The sequence below is a fragment of the Rana temporaria genome, chromosome 1 (genome assembly GCF_905171775.1).
Source record: "Rana temporaria chromosome 1, aRanTem1.1, whole genome shotgun sequence".
NCBI classification, from domain to species: Eukaryota; Metazoa; Chordata; class Amphibia; order Anura; family Ranidae; genus Rana; species Rana temporaria.
Genome location: NC_053489.1, coordinates 409,344,954 through 409,364,256, shown reverse-complemented (window position 1 = coordinate 409,364,256; position 19,303 = coordinate 409,344,954). Strand labels below are relative to the sequence as shown.

General features: G+C 43.1%; 1 protein-coding gene across 1 annotated transcript in view; it reads right to left on the bottom strand.

Moving 5' to 3' along the window:
- Nucleotides 1–8,463: 8,463 nt before the first annotated feature.
- The window catches only part of ANXA3 (annexin A3), a 53,277-nt gene continuing 42,437 nt past the window's right edge, over nt 8,464–19,303 (bottom strand). Inside the window, exons 9-13 of the mRNA XM_040324259.1 lie at nt 18,250–18,343; nt 16,970–17,065; nt 15,272–15,330; nt 14,935–15,057; nt 8,464–8,653 (exon numbers count right to left, since the gene is read on the bottom strand). Of these exons, the coding sequence (XP_040180193.1) occupies nt 8,594–8,653; nt 14,935–15,057; nt 15,272–15,330; nt 16,970–17,065; nt 18,250–18,343 (432 nt within the window). The 3' untranslated portion in view covers nt 8,464–8,593. The remainder of the gene's footprint in view (nt 8,654–14,934; nt 15,058–15,271; nt 15,331–16,969; nt 17,066–18,249; nt 18,344–19,303) is intronic.

Below are 19,303 nucleotides of genomic sequence, written 5' to 3'. Positions count from 1 at the left end.
CCCTTCCGGGATGATAGTGTTATATCCTCTGTGTTGTGAGAGACACAAGACTCTGGTCTGGAACAATCATACCTCCCAACATTTTAAAACTCCACTGCGGGACATTTTTGTTGAGGGGGGGGGGGGTTGGCCGATCATCGAAGTTGTTAAGCGGGGGGGCAGACGATCACAGGGGGGACCGACGATCGCGGGGGGGGGCGTGGATGGATGTGAAGTTCTTGCTACTCACCACTGCACAGCCTGTCAGTTCTCCTCGCATGTCTCCCCTCAGAACTTTTTCTTCTCCTTCCTGTGCGGGAAAGTTAACCGCTTTGCGGGACGATGCATTCTGTGCGTGAAGTTCCCACAGAATCCGGGCGGGTTGGGAGGTATGGGAACAATGGATGTTTGTTTCAGGTCATCTGTACACTGCAACATGCATCTCAGGACAGTACATTTTATCAGCTCCTTTACATGTGCTCTCTCTAAGATGGCTACTATGCCCCTTGACCCTTGTCATCACTGCTGGGTGGAGCCAGCCTTAAAGTGACATACCTAAAGGGTTCCACATGTACTAACACCTTCCATCCATCCCTAAAAACAAAACAAAAACAGGCACAAAACATTAACTGATAACTGTCCAATAACAGTCCTCCAAACGCAGGAGAATTACAGGACTTCTCCCACATCCAGATGGGAGACCAAGCTTCCAGGGACAGTTGCGGGGTTAATATGTAATCGGATCACTTCCGTCGGCCCCGTCGAACGTCTCGTAACCGCTCTTGCAACTGAAACCGGTCAGGAGGGTGATAGTGTCGTTGAGGCCGGGCATACAGCGATTCGGGACCCGAGGAAACAGGGCTGGCCGGAATGGGCACCGGCGGGGCCAAGAAGGGATCCCCCAGCTCAGAGGGTAAACAGACCTCCGGACCGGAGCTGGAGGGCTCTGTTGGAGCCGAGTTCAAAAGTTCAGAGTCCCCCCAATCATCAGTTTCCATGCATCCTGATTCGCTGGGAGCAGATCCTTGAGACACTGGTGGCTCAGCCGGCATCAGGGATTCGGGCAGTTGAGAACGAGGACGCAGTTGGCCCGCATGACGTCTTTAAATGGAACCATCTTCCAGGCGGACCTTGTACATCTTGGGTCCCAAAGTCTCTGCAATGACAGCAGGAAGCCAACGGGTGTTGGAAGCCTCATAAGATCAGGCCCATACCTTTTGTTGGGCATTGAATCAGGGGAGCTCATTGTGTTTGACCATCTTGTCTTGGGACTGCAGTACATGTTCCTGGACTGTTTGAGGGCGGAGCATATCCAAAACAGTCCATGGCTGCCGACCCAGGAGTTCCGCTGGAGTTTTCCCAGTGGTTGCATGTAGTGTGTTTCTGTAAGCAGAAATGAAGGAGTCCAGCTGCTGGGGTGACAGGGAGTGTTTACTTGCAGCCACTGTAGCTTTGAAATAGCGTTTGAAAGTCTGCACAAACCGCTCTGCTTGACCATTTGTAGCCGGGTGGTAAGGTGCGGTCAACTTGTGCTTGATGTTGTGGGCAGTCAGGAAATGCTGAAACTCCTGACTGGTGAATTGTGCACTGTTGTCTGATGATTTCTCTGGGGTATCCAAACGTAGCAGCGAGATGTAACAGTATGGAAACCGTTGCCTTAGTCGTTGGCTGAGTAACAGGAATGACCTCAGGCCACTTTGAATGGGCGTCCACTATGATCAAGAAGGTGTGTCCTCTGATCGGCCCTGCAAAGTCCAAGTGTAGGCGAAACCAAGGAACCATGGGCCAAGTCCAGGGCTGGACGCACCCTCGAGGAGGGTCTCTTGCCGTTTGTGCACATCCATTCACATATGTTGTGATATCCGAGTCTAGGTTTGGCCACCACACATAGCCTCTGGCCTTTTGTATTATACGTGTGCCCCCGGGATGACCAGTATGTAGCAAGTCCAGAATGTGTCTCCGGAGGGTCTGTGGAATGATCACTTGGTCTCCCCATAAAAAACAGTTGCCAGCCACAGTTAATTCTATACGCCTACGGAAATAAAGGTTCATACTCCTGTGTGACAGTTGCAGGCCAACCGGACCGTACCCAGGAGAGTATTGTTTTCAGAAAGGTATCCTTGGTTGTATGGGCTGCTATCTCCCCAGAAGACAAGGACAGGCTGGTATAACGACAACTCTTGACCGGTGGAGAAGAGTCCATGGACCGCCCTGTCAGTCGGGACATAGCGTTCGCATTAGCATTGGCATCATGACCACGATACTGAATTTTGTAGCTGTATGCCCCCAAGAATAGGGCATAGCGTTGGAGGTGGGCCGAAGTAGTGTGGGAGATGCCTTTGTCAGGGCTAAAGATCTGAAGAAGTGGTTTATGGTCCGTCAGTATGGTGAATTCCCTACCATACAGGTAAAGATGAAACTTCTTAATTGCCCATATTAGCGCAAGCGCCTATTTGTCAATGTGTGAGTAATTGCTTAATGCTTTTGTCAAAGACCTGGAGGCAAATACCACTGGTTTTTCTGACCCAGCTGGTAAGATGTGGGATAGTACCGCCCCCAGACCATAGGGCGAGGCATCACAAGCCAAGGTGAGAGTCTTCTGGAGGTCATAGTGCACGAGCATGCGTGACGCTAACAGCTTCCACTTAGAAACTTCAAAAGCACGTTGGTATGCAGCCGACCAGTCCCATCTGGAGTGTTTCTCCAAAAGCTTGTTCAACGGAAACAAGGTGTGTGCCAGATCTGGCAGAAATTTGTGGTAATAGTTCAGCAAGCCAAGGTATGATCGCAGCTGCTGTTGGTTTGGGCTGGAGCTTTGACTAAAGCATCAACCTTGGCTTCCGTGGTGTGTATACCCTCTGCATCCACAAGGTGGCCACAAAACTCCAAATTTAGGCACCATGAATTGGCATTTTGCCAAGTTCTTTCAGACCCGGTTCTTGGAGTCTCGCCAACACAAGCTCCACATTCTGCTTGTGTTCCTGGTCGATCCATCCCGTGATGAGCATGTCATCTAGCAGGCACTGCGTGAAAGGAATGTTCGCCAAAATCTCATTCATTTTTCATTGCCAAATGGCTGGGGCGGAGGCTATCCCAAACACCATCCAATTATATTCATAGAGTCCCTTGTGGGTGTTGATGGTCAAACTTGCGGGAAGAAGGATGGACCTCAAACTGTAAATATGCTTGTTTGAGATAAAGCTTGGTGAAAGTCCCCATTTGCTTTCTTTACAGGTATAACTGGTGATGCCCACTCGCTGTGCTCTACCTTTGAGATGACACCTTGTTCCTCCAGCCGACTTATTTCTGCTTCCACACCTGCTCGGAGTGCGAAAGGTACTGTCCGAGCTTTGAAGAACTTAGGCTGAGCGTTGGGTTTCAGCTTGAGTCTCACACAGTCATGCTTTATTTTTCCCAACTGGTCATCAAAAATCTTTGGGAACCACTGCTTCAGGGACACCAACCATCCATCATTATCTCCTAATGGAATTGTAACGATGTTACAGGGACTTATGGCGATGTCTGGCATACCAAAGTGAGAAATCCAGTCTCTCCCAAAAAGAGGGGGTCCCCCATTTTCTAGGATATATAATGGCAGTCTCTTTGTCTGACCCTTGTACAATACCTTTACGTAACCCAGTGGGTGGAGTATCTGCTTTGAGTAGGTCTGCAGTTTGATTGGTGTTGGGCGGACAGTTTTTCGGGTCTACATCCATCTTGAGTTTCTTTCCCTCAACGGTTACATCTACAGTCATTGCGGAGGGTGCTGAATGCATATGATGTACGTCCAATCTGTGGAGCACTTCCTCATCCTCTGACTCAGATGATAATGTATATCTTCCCACCATATATGTCTTTGTCTTGTGGTTCAGGAGGTTGTTATCTCGCACCTTCTTGCTACGGCAAACTTGTTTCAGATGGCCTGTCTTAAAGCAATTATGACAGGTCTGATCCTTAAACCGGCAGACTTTGTGATCATGGTCTGTATTCCCACAACGGTAGCAAGCCGACTCCCGGCTTGGTGGGGGGACTGTTGAGGCAGTATGAGGCAGTTTGCTTGACTGCTGTTCTGAAAACTTCCTGCTTCACCTCTTCCCTTCTGCCACTGAAGCTATCTCAATTGCCTTTGTAAGGGTAAGGTCTTTCTCGGTTAAGTCTCCTTTCGATCGACTCACAATTCAGTCCCATAATAAACGTATCTCTCAGTGCAGTAGGTAGGTACTCGCCAAAAAAGAACAAGAGGCCAGTCTGCGAAGGGCGAGCACATAAGCTTTAATCTCTTCACCTGTCTGCTGCTGCCTCTGAAAGAAAAAAATCTTTCTGCAATGTCTAGTGGTTTAGGCTGGAAGTGATTCTCTAGCAGCGATAGCAGCTCTGCCAATGTCTTAGTTGGTGGTTTTACAGGGTAAAGGAGATCCCTAAGAGTGTCATTTGTTTTGACACCAACCACTGTCAGAAATACTGCTACTTGCCTGTTGTCTGGGATGGCATTTGCACTGAAATACTGTTCGTCTCTCAACCCAGGAACTCCAGGATGTCTGTTCTCCATCAAACTCACTTAATGTCCCGATTAATGACATTTTCCTGCTGGGATCTGTGATTGCTTTTATCCAGGTGACAATCCACAATGTCTTTGTCTCTCTCGCTCTCTCTCTGACTGATATACACTTTGTAAATCCCATCCTCGTCGCCTCTGTTATATCCTCTGTGTTGTGAGAGACACAAGACTCTGGTCTGAAACATTGGATGTTTATTTCAGGTCATCTGTACACTGCAACATGCATCTCAGGACAGTACATCTTATCAGCTAGCGTTCTTAGTGTTGGTGACGCCAGCACATCGCTCCTCCCTACGCCGTTTCATCAAATGGTGACGTCTTCCAGGGACACGAGCAGCGTGCCAATTATACTACACAGTGGGAATGCCCAATTCAGACCTCCGGGGACTCCCACTGATTATTCCGCCGTGATTGAATGGAGAAATGTGCCAGTACTGTGTTGCAATGCTATGCGGCTGTAATGAAAAAACATGACGCTACTGGCTGAAAGTCAATAGAGGGACGCAACCTTCTATAAGGAAAAGCTGCTCCATATTAACTATATGAAAGTTGAATAAAAAATATGTATAAAAAAAAAAAAAAAAAAGATAAATAGAAGAGTTGGAAGCACAGATCGGCAGATAATCAATGTAGGTTACCAACGAACATTTTTAGATTTAGCATACTTGAAATTAATTTTGCCATTAGAGTTGGTAACCTACATTGATTATTTGCCGATCTGTGCTTCCAACTCTATTATCTTTTTTTTTATACATATTTTTTTTGTGATATTATTATTAATCAACTTTCATATAGTTAATATGGAGCAGCTTTTCCTTATAGAAGGCTGCATCCCTCTATTGACTTTCAGCCAGTAGCGGCATGTTGTTTTTTCATTACAGCCGCATAGCATTGTAACACAGTACTGGCAAATTTCCCCGTTCAATCATGGCGGAATAATCAGTGGGAGTCCCCGGAGTTCTGAACTGGGCGTTCCCCACTGTGTAGTATAATTAGCGGTGAGTCAGCACGCCGCTCGTGCCCCTGGAAGACATCACCATTTGACGAAACGGCGTAGGGAGAATCGGCGTGCTGACGTCACTAACACTAAGAACGCTATCATCCCGGAAGGATGGGCGGAATAGTTTTAAAGCCAGCCAGCTTGATATTTTACACGCAAATTGCTACAAATGTTTGTAAGTGCAATTTTTGATATTTATTAAAGTCTTAATTTACAGTACTTCATGTCAGTGTTTCATATTCCTACATGGGGACTTTAAATTTGGGAGAAACACTGAGGACCTGTGAGACTCTGAAGGGAAAAAGCATCTGAAGTGCAGTAGTGAGAGACCCCGGGCGGGGATAATAAGCCACACGCTGTCACGATCTCAATCAGGAGATCAGTGAATCTGGTAAGGAGACATCTTATCTGAGGTGGAGGATTTCTTTCTGCAAGAACACGGCACTTCTCTTGGGTGTTAAACTAATTATAGCCACCATCCTTTATTCACTGGAGGACTTTTATTCATTGTGACTTTATTTGTACACCCAGTTTTTCTGCTTGGCTAGTCACCAACCAGGAGGCTGCTATATACTTTGATATTTTTGGTACATATTTTTGTTATTTATTCACATTTGTTGATTCATTGTGGTTTCATCACTCATTCCATTCTTCACGGTTTAGATGAAACCGTATTTGCAGCGCAGCTTTGTATATATTTTATATATATAATTTTTAAATTCCTGGTCTATGGTGAGTCATTTAATGCAAACATTTACCAATTACCCAATTCCTTTAGAACAGCCTTCTATTGCTTACACCATCCTACCAAACCTGAGAAGGCTTACAAACGCTTGGTCTTACCACATTTGCTTAAGACGTGTTCTCTACCGAAAAGGGCGCCCGCTCCTGAAAAAAAGGGTTCTATTGGCGTGAATTCTTGTACTCCGACGATCACAACACCTTCATGGAGACTACACACTGTTCTATGGACTCTGAGCTGGTCTGGTGAAGAGGGGAACCTATCCAATATTTCCTATCTATCTTTTTCCACTGTATTTCGACCCCCCCACCATAAATAAATTTGAGGTCATTTTTTTTTTTTTTTTTTTGCTATAATAAAACTTTTTTTCAAAATTGTCGCTCTTTTTTGGTTTATAGTGCAAAAAAAAAAAAAAAAACTAAAGAAAAATCACAGAGATGATCAAAATACCACCAAAAGAAAGCTTGATTTGTGGGAAAAAAAGGAAATAAATGTTGTTTGAGTATAGCGTTGCACGACCATGCAATTGTCACTTACAGCAACGCAGTGCGACTCCCAAAATATGGTCCGGTCATTTGGCAGCCAATTCTTCCAGGACACTTTGAGGTTGAGTTACTGTGCACTGCAAGTGCATTTGCTCTAGATCTGAGGGCAAGCTCTGCTGATTTCTATCCAACCATGTGTAAGCAAAAATGCTGTTTTTTATTATCTTGAATGTGATGGAGTATTTACTGAGCTCTGAGATACTTGCAGCACACAGCATATTTTTCTTTAGTAAATCAACTACTTTCTCTTTACAATATTTTACTACCTCAATATATGCACAGCTTGTTTATTGAACTGTATATTTGTATTGTATGTACTTTGTAAAAAAAAAAAAAAGAGAACCTATCAGGCCAGAACAATAGGATTTAGCTGTCCCAGGACTTTCCTTATCCATCTTTCTCTTTGTGTGTCTGTGACCTGAAAAAAGCATGTGCACATCTGATGTCAGAATGCCTGACCTTCACATGCTTGTTCCATGTCAAGTATTCACCATTAAATAGTGAAGCAAGGATTAAAATGAGAGTTTTGGAACTTCCACGTTTCAAAAATGTTACGTTTTTGGGCCCTGTGTATTCAGGGTATATGCGCAGAACATGTCCCTGAATGCATACAGCGATAAATACAAGTAGCCCCTGGGGCAACGTTTAAACCTATCCAGCTACAGCCAAAGACTTTGACAGGCAGCAGGGCTGGATGCTGCACCTGTGCTTCCCAGGTGCACCAATACACCAGGATCTCATGAAAAGGCAACCATTGTGCAGGGGGTCCAATTATTTTAATTCAATTTCTCAGCTTTATTTACCCAGGTATTTGCCTGGTTTACTTTAAAGCAGAGTTCCAGGCTCAAATCAAACTAGGTGTAATCCAATCGAACATATTAGAAAATACAGTGCAACACATACAGCACAGTTCATACATACACAGTACATTCAGGAAGTAATGTCTTACAATTTTTATGCTGTCAGACAGACCGTGCTGTAAATGTTCATAAAAACTGTAAGACATTACTTCCTGAACGTACCAGTAGCAAGTCAAAAAGGAATAGATTTTACAAGCCTGCAGTGTCTTCCCACATATATTAATTTGATCAGCAAGGTAAAGCCTAACTGAAGGGCCCTTATCACATTGCTATTGTAGGTCTGGATGGGGCTCATGTGCAGGCACGAGGGCCCAGAATGACTGTCACCAATAGAGGAAAATTAAGTGTGGAAATACAAGCAATGGCAAGGAGCAGAACCGGACTTCAGGTGCTGTGGTGGAGACACTGGAGAATATCCCTGAAGTGGATTGCTGTTGGAGCCGTCATTTGAGTGATAGCCAATGAGCTATTTATCCTATTAGAGGGTAAGAGAACTAGTGTGTTCAGGTGCTGGTCTCTTTATGCCTATGACACAGTTTCTGCTTCAACAATTACCACTCTGGATGTATACATGGACTTTAGTTATTATAGTGCTGCACCATTTTTACAGTATACACAGTGTAACACACAGTTAGTGCAGCCCTAATGTAAATTTTTAAATGGGATGGAATTCTGAAACCAACCATAGACTGTTGTCACGTAGTATCTCTTAGATTGCTTTTAAGTTAGATCTACTTAACAGCAGATCACCCTGTCCCAGGAGAAAAGAATATGACATGTATAGCAATGTATTCTTTATTAGCAGCTGTTCTGTAATTTTGTGTGTTAACATTTAGCAGAGACAAAACAAGCATAACTTTATAAAATTGTATTTCTTCACAGTAGCAATAGTTTGACCATGTTCTTCCTTTAATCCTCTCCTCCACAGAGTTTCAACAGTGCTGCCTCGTAGTCCCCAGAGGTATCCGACTGAAGACAACAAATATAAAACAATGTTGTGTTTATAGCACACCTTTATAATTGACAGTCACCAGAGGCAGAAGACTGAAAACAATGCTTTTGGGAGGCTCATTATTCCTTTAATATTCCTTTTTATATGACTAGCTAACATGCTTGGATTTCCTGCAACTGACAAAGTATACATAACAGAGTAAAAAAAAATATAAATCCTTTATGACCATTTTTAAGTTTAAAAACAACCATTATGAAATACTTACCTTGGAACAAAGCCCTCCAGCAGCTCGCCTTCACCGCTGACAGGGCTTCCTTCCAGAGTTCGGGGACTCTGGCTGTGTGAGTGGGCGAAACCGCAATGACGTGTCACCCCTGAGCATGTGCCCTGTTCTGGCACGGCAAAGTCACTGGCTGCATCCAGTGTGAATATCTCCTAAATGGGCAAATTAATTTTACCTACAGGCAAGCCTCATAGTAAAAAATCACAAAGCGGACATTACTACTGCTTTAAGGAGACACGGCACTGCAAGCCAGCCAAAGCTTCTTTGCAGTGATGGAGCCTCCCTTAGCTCTCAAGCCCATTCTTTTTGGGCTCAGAAAATCTCGTGATTCATGCCTGCATCAGGGTATTGGGTCTCAGTTACCCTCTTTGAGATTTGAAACCTTGCCATATGCCCAGTCTCTCTCTGGACGGTTGAAAATGAACACTCTGGGAGTGTGGAACAAAAAGACTTATTGTACTGCCCTATGCGTCTAAACCCCAGGGTCAAACTCACCTTAGCATGGTGAATTTTCAGACAAGTGCTGGAATTAGGAAAGACCTTTCCTCCACAATCATGGAAGGCTCTCACAACAGATGCCAGCATGTTGGGGTGGGGTGAAGTTCTGGATACCATGTCGGAGCAGGGAATGTGGTGATTGGAGAAAGTTTGCCTTCCCATCTACAATCTAAAATTGCAAGAATCCAGTTTGACAATGCCACAACTGTGGCCTATAGTAAGTGAAACACCAAGCAGGCAACATGACTTGATCCTCTCTCGGGCAGAACTTAATGTTCCAGTCTTTTCCACCGTTCACAGCCCAGACATGGAAACTGGGCAGACAGACTTTATAAATCATTAGTATCTAGATCTGGGAGAATGCACTCTCCAACTGCAGGTATTGCAAAAACTAGATAAAGGACACAGGATGTAGATCTCTTAATGTCCAGATTCAACAACAAACTGGACAGGTTTGGGGACAGTGGATACTCTGGTGACTCAGCGAGACCAATTCAACCCGATCTACACCTTTGCTCCTCTCCAGATTCTTCTTTGCCTACTTTGCAGGATTGATATGAAAAGCAGCCCAGTGATCCTCATCACACGAAATTGGCCCAGGAGGATACAGTACTCAGAATTCTGTCAGATGCTCCATGGGCACAGCCAGGCTTCCTGGCCCAAGAGGCAGTGTTCCCTCTTCTTTCTCGGTTGCTGGCTTTAACAGCATTGCTGCTTAAGCCACAGTCCTGAGGGACAGGTGCTTTTCAGATTCTGTTGTTCCTCACTAGATAAAGGCTAGGAAGTTGACTTCCCACAAAGTTTATAATTTTACCTAATAAAAACACGTTTTGCTTGGTGTGAGGGGAGGAACTTTTATCACAGAAAGTACTCCATGGGTCTGTCTTTCCTACAGTTCGGTCTGGACCAATATTTGGATTTGAGTACCATCAAGGGACAAGGTTCAGCCTTGGCCATTCTTTTTCAGCGACCTCTGGGCTTTCACGCTCTATTTAAGGCATTTGTTCATGGTGGTGCTCACATCTATATCCTGCTGTCTGATCTTCTGTGTCCCCTTAGGGCAGTGGTTCTCAACCTGGGGGTCGAATGACCATTTGCCAGGGGTCACCAAATCCTGGGCTGTTCCTGAAGCCCGCACCACTCTTCCAGCCTTTTCGTGGCCACCCAGCAGGGCTGTCCCTGGAGCCTGTTGCTGCCTAGCTGGGCTGTTCCTGAAGCCCGCAGCCGACAATTCAGTTCACAGCATGGCTGGGAGGCAGAGACTAGAGGTCAGATGACTGGTGAGGAATATGAAGTGGGAGGGGCTGGAGGAGACCCTATCTCCTGATTTCGGCATAGGTGTCACTGCTACGAGACACCACAAAACCGGAGACACATTGAGTAACACTACCTGTTATTATAGTTTCCATTATAAGTCCCCACTACAGTTCTCGGATCAGCAGATGACCTTGATCAAGAGCACCTAAGTTGGCCGATCAGAACTCCCCCCAGCACTGCCACTCTTCCCAACTCCCCCCCACCAAGGAGTAAGAGAAGGAATACAAATAGAGAATACATCGAAGGGGGAGGAAAAGAGGCGGTGGAACAAAGAAAAAGGAGAGAAAGAATAAGAGAACAAAAATGATGGCTAGAGAGGGATGGGGGAAGGAAAAAAAAAAATTAAGACAGCGAGAGATAAAAAGGGAAAGAAAGGAGAAGAGAAAGATTGGTACATCCTAAAATGTACTAAGGGGATTTAATACTGTACAAGTGGAAGGGACTCAGGAATCGCTAAAAGTCCGTGGGTTAGGGGTACAAATTACTTGTCTTGGGTGCTGACAACCCACGCTACGAAAATAATTTTACTGTTAGGGGTCCCCACAACTTGGGACATTTTATCAAGGGGTCACAGCTCTAGAAAGGTTGAGAACCACTGCCTTAGGGCCTCAATCTGATTCTTTCAGCTCTGCAGAAGCTGCCCCCCAAACATATCAGGGGTATTTCCTTCTCTAACTTTACCTGTAATGTGGCCTCTCTTGTTGCTCTCACATCTACTAGCCAAGCCTACGCATTAGTGGTCCCAACCCCATTTTATTTTTCTAACATTAGCTAGGGATGGAGATGCGATTTTCAGGAGTGTAACAGAGTGCCTCCACAGATCTACCACCCACAGTTAATTTATGCATTGTCATTTTTTGACTAGCTGACCCAGTTTGATGTGGTCCGCACCTAGTTTGGTGGTATTTTGGTTTGGTAGGCATGTATTGGTTTCACCCCTTTTTTTTGTCTTTCCAGTGCTCTCATTTGCCAGACCAACTATAGATAGGGGCACCTTGGTTGGATGCCCCCGGGCTGTCACCGGTCGATCTAGTGATGGACAGACTGCTGAGGCAAGGAGGTGACCCTCTTGTGGGGTAAGAGATATATATGATGGGGTGGGCTTATGCAATGAATATCCCCAGTGACAGTGAGACCTGTCTTTGTGTGTTTTAGGTGGTGACGGGTGATAGCAATGCAGTTACCACATCCCTCTTGTACCGCTGATAGGGTTCTCTGCCGGAACGTCTGCCCTGTATATGAGCTGTGAAACTCCCCCCCCCCTTTTTTTTTTTTTTTCCTCCCCCTTTTTTTCTTTCTTTTTCTCTCTTTTTTTTTTTTTTTTGCTACCTTGTTTCTCCTCAATAAGTTTCCCTGAGTTGAGGAAGGGAGGGAGAACAGAATTGGACGTGATATGTACAGCGCTAGGTATGACAATGTTAACAACTTAGTTTGGATACAGCATATATTGTTTAGTACCCTTGTGTACGAGTAGAAAGATATGTGTTAGGATGCAGCCTGTATCCAGTGTTTTTTATGCTGCACAATGTAACGGATGTGCTTGTAAAATTGTATGGTTCTTCTCTCTTAATAAAACCTTTTCTGATTTAAAAAAAAAAAAAACTATAGATAGGGGCAGGTCTAGGTTGCCATCTGCTCCCTGTCTATTGATTAGCACACCTGTGTTCCTCCTTTGGAGGCCTTAAAAATCAGAGTTAGGACTGCAGCTACACAGAGTGCCGTGACGCTTGGCCTGCAGCTTCCCAGGTATTTGCAAATTCCTGCAACTAAACCTCTGTTTTAATTACATACAGTTAGACAGATTAATTTGGTTTAGTGCTTCTTGGGCTGGTATTTTTGAGCCTGGTCATTATGGAAACAATTTTTAGATTTTATATATATATATATATATATATATATATATATATATATATATATATATATATATATACTTAATCGCATACTGCTATAATCGCATCTCATTTAAAGTCCCAACCCTCCATTTTGTATACCATTACAGGGATGGAGGCCTGTGGTGATGTATACCACATGCCTCATACAAAGTCCCAACCCCATTTTATTTTTCACGCATTAGTGACCCTAACCTGTACAGAATTTGTTTCACAAAAAAATAAAATCTAAGTTGTTCCGAGGCTTAAGGGTACTTTCCCACTGGGGAGTTAGCGGTAAAGCGTTGCTAGTTTTAGCGGTGCTTTTTGGCCATTAGTGGGGCGAATTTAACCCCCGCTAGTGGCCCAAGAAAGGGTTAAAAGCACCCGTGTTAAATGCGGGGACTGGGGGGGCCTGGGCGGCGCACTGGGGGGCGGTTGTTGGAGGCCTTGAATGGCACCCCATCTCCGGCGTGGACCCCGAGTAGGGTCGCCCCTGGAACCGCCTAGTGTGGTTCTCCACCCGTGGCAATACCAGAGCCCGAACCGCGCTGTGCTTAGATAACTGAGGCGGGTAGGCGAGCCATCCACCCTACTCTCAAGAATAACCTTCTCATGCTTTACTTGTTTTGGCTACCTTCGGATATTTCTTCACGTTTTCTTTGTTGCTTTGTTGTAATGGAGAAATGTACGTCACTGTTACCAACGAGTATTGCTAAACTGTACAATGTGACTGAACTCAATAAAGTAAGTTTAAAAAAAAAAAAAAAAGCACCCGTGTTGCAGCGCTGTCGAATCGCTTTGCAGGGGCTTTGGAAGCATTGCCCATTCATTTCAATGGGGAGGGCGTTTTGGGAGCCGATCCCAAAGATACCTTACCACCCCAAAGATGCTGCTTGCACCACAGTTTGAAAGCACTTAGGCTTTTACACTGGGGAGGTATAAGAGGCGCTTTTCAGGCTCTAATTTTAGCGCTAAAACACCCGAAAGCATCTGAAGCATCCCAGGGAAAATTGCATGCATTGTGTGAATGTAGTGGGCTCTGTGGGGGCTTTACCTTTTAGCTACGACTTTCTTGCAGAAATCAGGATCCCCTCTTTGTACTTCCTGATGACTCCCACAAGGATTTCCCTGCATCCTGCTCCAGGTGGATTAGACAAGTTATCATCATTAATGCCTGTAGTCTGAAGAACAGGCATCTGTATCCCAGATTTGCAAGGCTTGGGCTTCTGCTCACCTTTGTGAAGTTCTATCAAAGTGAATGTTCCAGTCCCTTCTGATGCCAGTTTAGGGTATAAGGTACTATCAGCTGCTCTCCAGGCCTCTTGAACCATTTTTGTTCTGTGGGTCTGTTGGCATTGTAAGCAGTGTTGCCCACCTCTCAGTTGGATTGCTTTTGGACATCCCACTTATATTGATTTAAAGAAGCCTTTGTCCTATACTGTAAATCAGGACAATAGGATTTTTGACTTGCCAAGTACAGAACAGACTCCTCCCCTGTTCATATGCTCTAATTGCTTGCTACAAAACTGAGGCCAGGTTTGAATGGGAAGGGGGATGTTCACACAGCTTTTTTGCCAGTGTCTAGTCACCTGAAGATAGCTGCAGTAGTAATGATCTAAAGAAGCCTGTGTCCTGTACTCCAGGAAACCGATTGTAATGAAAGTCAAAAATGCCATTTTATCCTTCCAAAAAGTGGTTATGTATGAAATATTGAAGTTTGGATACTTAATTAGCATTTTTGTGAATTGGTCCACCATTTTTGTCTAGTGCGCTTTATGGTTGATAGATTCTTACAAATTTACAGATTTTGCCAGTATTTTTTTTTCTTCTTTAAGTACATATCTACCCCTCCTTCTAAATAATAGCAGTCAGTCACATCAGGCAAAAACACTGGTAACAAGCACTCTAAAAATGTGTGGGATCCAACCTATGCTATTAACCATTACACATTTCCACAATTATGTGGGTGCTTCTAGTTTAATAAAAAAAAAAAAAAAACACACACCTCACACATGCCCAGTACTAATATACACCAGAAGACTGGTAACGACCAACAACCAACACTGAAGTAAATCCAGATGCAATTTTCTTGAAAAATGTAATCTTTCAATTATAACTGACAGAAATTATCATGTAGATGGTGGATCCCAAAAATTAAACATGAGTGCTCGTTGAAAAGTAAAAAAAACAACAAACTTTTCTCCAATGAGAACAGGCAGCTGTCCAAATCGGAATTTTGTTTTGCCTACTAAATCAGAATAAAAAAAAAAGCTTGAATTTGGTGGACAAGTGTTGTTTTCTAACAGGTTACTGTTAACATAACTTTTACCTTGAGAGCTGAATGCAGGGACTCCCCAGAAAGAGTCTTATATTCGGCACGGATATCCAACAGATCAATTCCTGATCTGGAGATCATAATCCTTGTAAGAGTGTATTCATCTGTTCCTGCACCCTACCATGCAAAGGAAAATTTTAATAAATCCGATCAGAATCTAAAAAGGCACATACAGGAATGGTTCAGTATTAATGCTACGCAAAAATACTAAGATAACATGTATATTTTGTGGCTAGGTTTACTTAATTGTTATGTAGGTTATACAAGTCAGTAGATGTCATAGAAAACACTTTGTGAAAACAAAAACATAAATAAAATTGCATATTAATACCTTAATGGCTTTGTGTAACCTTTCAGCAAAGAAAGCAGGGGTGCTCCTTGCACATTTTACTGCATAAAAAAAAAAAACAACACACACATACTGTTAGCATTACAGTTTAAATGATTTCAGTACATTAAATACATTTCATATTTTAATTCCAATGAAGATTAAATAGAGCTTTATTTTATGAACAAACTGAAAACATTTCTATAATTTTTACACCATGCAAAGAACAAAAAAAAGAAAAAAAATACAAAATTTTAGTTACATTTAATTAAATGTTCTCCAGTACAAGTGAAAGTTGACTGCTTTAAAAGTGTGGGGTATTAAGCTACTTGACACCTGCCCTTCTGACGTAAATCTGAGAAGTCTGTACAACAAAGTTCTCCTGGAGATCCCTTTATTTTACAGCTGCTGCCTTTCAGATCTTCAATCCATAGCCACCAGCATCAGAGATACTCTAAAGACCACAGACGTGCAGCAATAATGAAAGGAACATCACAATTCTAGTGTCTTGCTCGTTATGCTGATCCACATGCTTTCCAGTCACTCACTGGAATAAGCATACAGCTAATGAAGTCAGTGAGAATGCACGACCCCAGTATACGTATAGGTACCTACGTATAGGTACTGAACAAGTGACTTAGAAAGTGTGCTATAACCATTAATTTATTATCAAACTAACTTTTGATGTCTTCTTGGTCAATTTCTTGATCAATACATACTTTTCTATAAATGGGGTGTTATCTGGACACATGAATGCTTCTGTTTTGGGCAATGGAGAAGCTGTGTGCAGACCATCCTGAAACTGCAGATTAACAGATCAGTCAAAGATCTCTATTCTGCCCAAGTACTTTGTTCTCCAAGAATGTCTATTCAGGGTTGTCATGGTACAATAGACACTAAATTGTTCTCAAATCTTCCCAAAAGTGTAGACTTTTCTATGGGCAACTTTATGACATAAGGCGGATTATGATGCTCGACAAACAAGCAGTTTAGCACTATAATTCTGTGTCCCTGCAAGATGGTCCTTGTTTACAAAAGCGTTTCTGTGCTCCCATGATATGAAAATCAATCACTTTAACCGTCTAATGTCTTGGTGTATCTAGAAAAGGTGATCATGGATCTTAAAGCGGGAGTTTACCCGAAATTTTTTTTTTTAACATTAGATTGAGGCTCATTTTGGTAAGCAGAATCGTGTGTGTTTTTTTAAATCGAAGCTGTACTTACCGTTTTAGAGATAGATCTTCTCCGCCGCTTCCGGGTATGGTCTTCGAAACTGGGCGTTCCTATTTGATTGACAGGCTTCCGACGGTCGCATACATCGCGTCACGAGTAGCCGAAAGAAGCCGAACGTCGGTGCTGCTCTATACGGCGCCTGCGCACCGACGTTCGGCTACTTTCGGAAAATCGTGACGCGATGTATGCGACCGTCGGAAGCCTGTCAATCAAATAGGAACGCCCAGTCCCGCAGCCCATACCCGGAAGCAGGGGAGAATATTGCTCTCAAAAACGGTAAGTACTGCTTCGATTTAAAAAAAAACACCCGATTCTGCTTCCCAAAATGAGCCTCAATTTAATGTTAAAAATTGAGTTTTTGGGTGAACCTCCACTTTAAAAACAAGCTGACAATGGCAATTTCTTATTTCTATCCTGACAGATTTTCTTTGTCTCTGCAAAAATATGATTTCAGAACTCTGGTCTTACCTATGGCAAGAAGCAAATCTTCAAGGTGACCGGATATTTCACCAGCTATGCTTTCTTCAATACTCTTATTGCAGATTTTCTGATATTCATCAAATGCTGTTTAAAAATCGAAAAAAAAAAAGCCACCCTTGAGTAAAGGTTACTTAAGATCTTTCACCCAACATGCAGCAACATACTGGCCTAACTTCACTTCAAAACCAAATTTATTAAAACTTCAAAAGACATGCTGGTAGGTTAATTGACTCTTGTCTAAATTGGCCCTAGTATGTGTATGTATGAATGTGAATTAGGAACCATAGATTGTAAGCTCCTCGAGGGTAGGGACTGATGTGAATGAATGTGTGTGTAAAGCGGGCATCCACTCATCTGCTACCGCCACATCCCTCACCTTGTTGTGTCACTGCCGCATCACCAGCCGTCCCATTAACATCACCGAAAATCAAGGTAGTTGATGGGCATAACTAAATCGTGGTTATGGTCCTATGTGGAGATGTGATATGATTAGGCTGTTCTGTGTAGACCACTACCCAAGGATAGGCAAAAGATACAATTTCACACAATAACTAGTTCATCTCATTAACACCATTTCCACATGCAGGTGAATAGTGTATATCACTATAAAATGCCCAGGGACTCCTTATGAGTAAAACGTTCATCCCCACTAAAATGATTCAGTCCACTGACACTGCATCTTTAATTCCTGCAATTATTATTATTATTACACAGGATTCATATAGCGCCAACAGTTTGCTCAGCGCTTTACAAAATGAAGGCAGACAGCAAGTACAGTTACAATTCAATTTGGTACAAGAGGAATAAGAGTGCCCTGCTCGTTAGAGCTTACAATCTACAAAAACCAAAATAAGTGTAAGCTGCAGGGTACACCGCGTGTCATCCTCGGTTATAGGGAGCAGATCACTGAAAGATGATCATGGCTTCTGGTGTGTCACAGCCAACAAGAGAGCCCACAACAGGAGCAGGCAGGTAGAACACAATGGCTTGGGTCTTTTCCCACCATCCAAACCCTAGGTTTCAGCACAGCAGACTGTCAACGAGTCAGGTTTTCAGTATAAATAAATAACTAAAACTACAATACGTGTGCGCTCTACTAAACATGCATTGTTGGAGACCCGAGAGGTTATAGGAAAAATGTGATCTTTCATTGGTCTGTTTATGGCCTATCTACTTTTCCCTGTGTGCTTCATACCAAAAGAAAATTATTTCATGAAACTTTCCACAACAAAGCCAATTTAATTCTCAATAAGAAAACAAAAACATACTTAGCCGGAGTTGTTGGAAACTTCTCAAACAAAGAACTTCAATGAACTTGTCCTCATCTGTCCCCCACTTTTTCTCCCCCGCATTGTACAGAATCTAGGTACAAGAAAAAAATGAAAATGAACACACACACACACACAAAAGTCTCTATCCAATGTATTGTCAGCCATATGCATCTTTCAACATCCTCTGAACTGCTTAGCAGTTCTGCTGAGCATCAAATACGCAGGTGGACGAGGTCCATGGTATAAAAAAATAAATAAAAAAAACTGCAGCAATCAAAATTCACATTGTGCTCGGTTAAAGGACCTCTAAACTCAACATATTGTGGAAAGTAATGCAGCCCCTACATCCAAGGTCTGGTAAGCTACAATATATTACATTTTTGTTTTGAAATACGCTTTTTTTTTTTTTTTTTTTTTTTTCCGCCTCAGAGAACTATCAGGATACTCAATCAATTTGCGTTCAATTCGCAGTCTCCTTAGTTCGCATCATGGTTGGAAAAGATTTTTTTTTTATTTTTTTTGTTATTGCAAAAGTGCTTTTTTAAATATGTGTCAATAAATATACGAAAGGAGAAAAAGGAAAAAATACTTAAATACATAAATAGATACATTAGTTTCCCCTAGCCGAACAAACCCTCGCCCCTCCCTCAAGCCACCCCCAACCCTTATCCCCACCCTCCCACCCTCCCCTATCTCCGGAATTCTGTCTCCTATTGAATCACTCTTTGCCCGTTCACCTTCCTACACTATATCATCCTATCTATATACCTTGGTCCAAGTTTAAAATGAACCCAATCCTGACATTTTCGTTTAAATCCGCCTTCTCCCTCCTCTCCCATGTACCTGAGCTGTTCAGCATAATATAGATCATTAATTCTGCAAAACCAGCTCTTCTCTGTCGGGCTCATAGGGTCCTTCCATTGTTTGGGGATCAGACTCTTTGCTGCATCTAGTACATGGGGAAGTAAGGTTCTCATGTACTGTTTAGTTGACATTTCTGTCCCATGAAACAGGCAGACCCATGGGTCAGGAGGAATTTTAATTCCGGTTA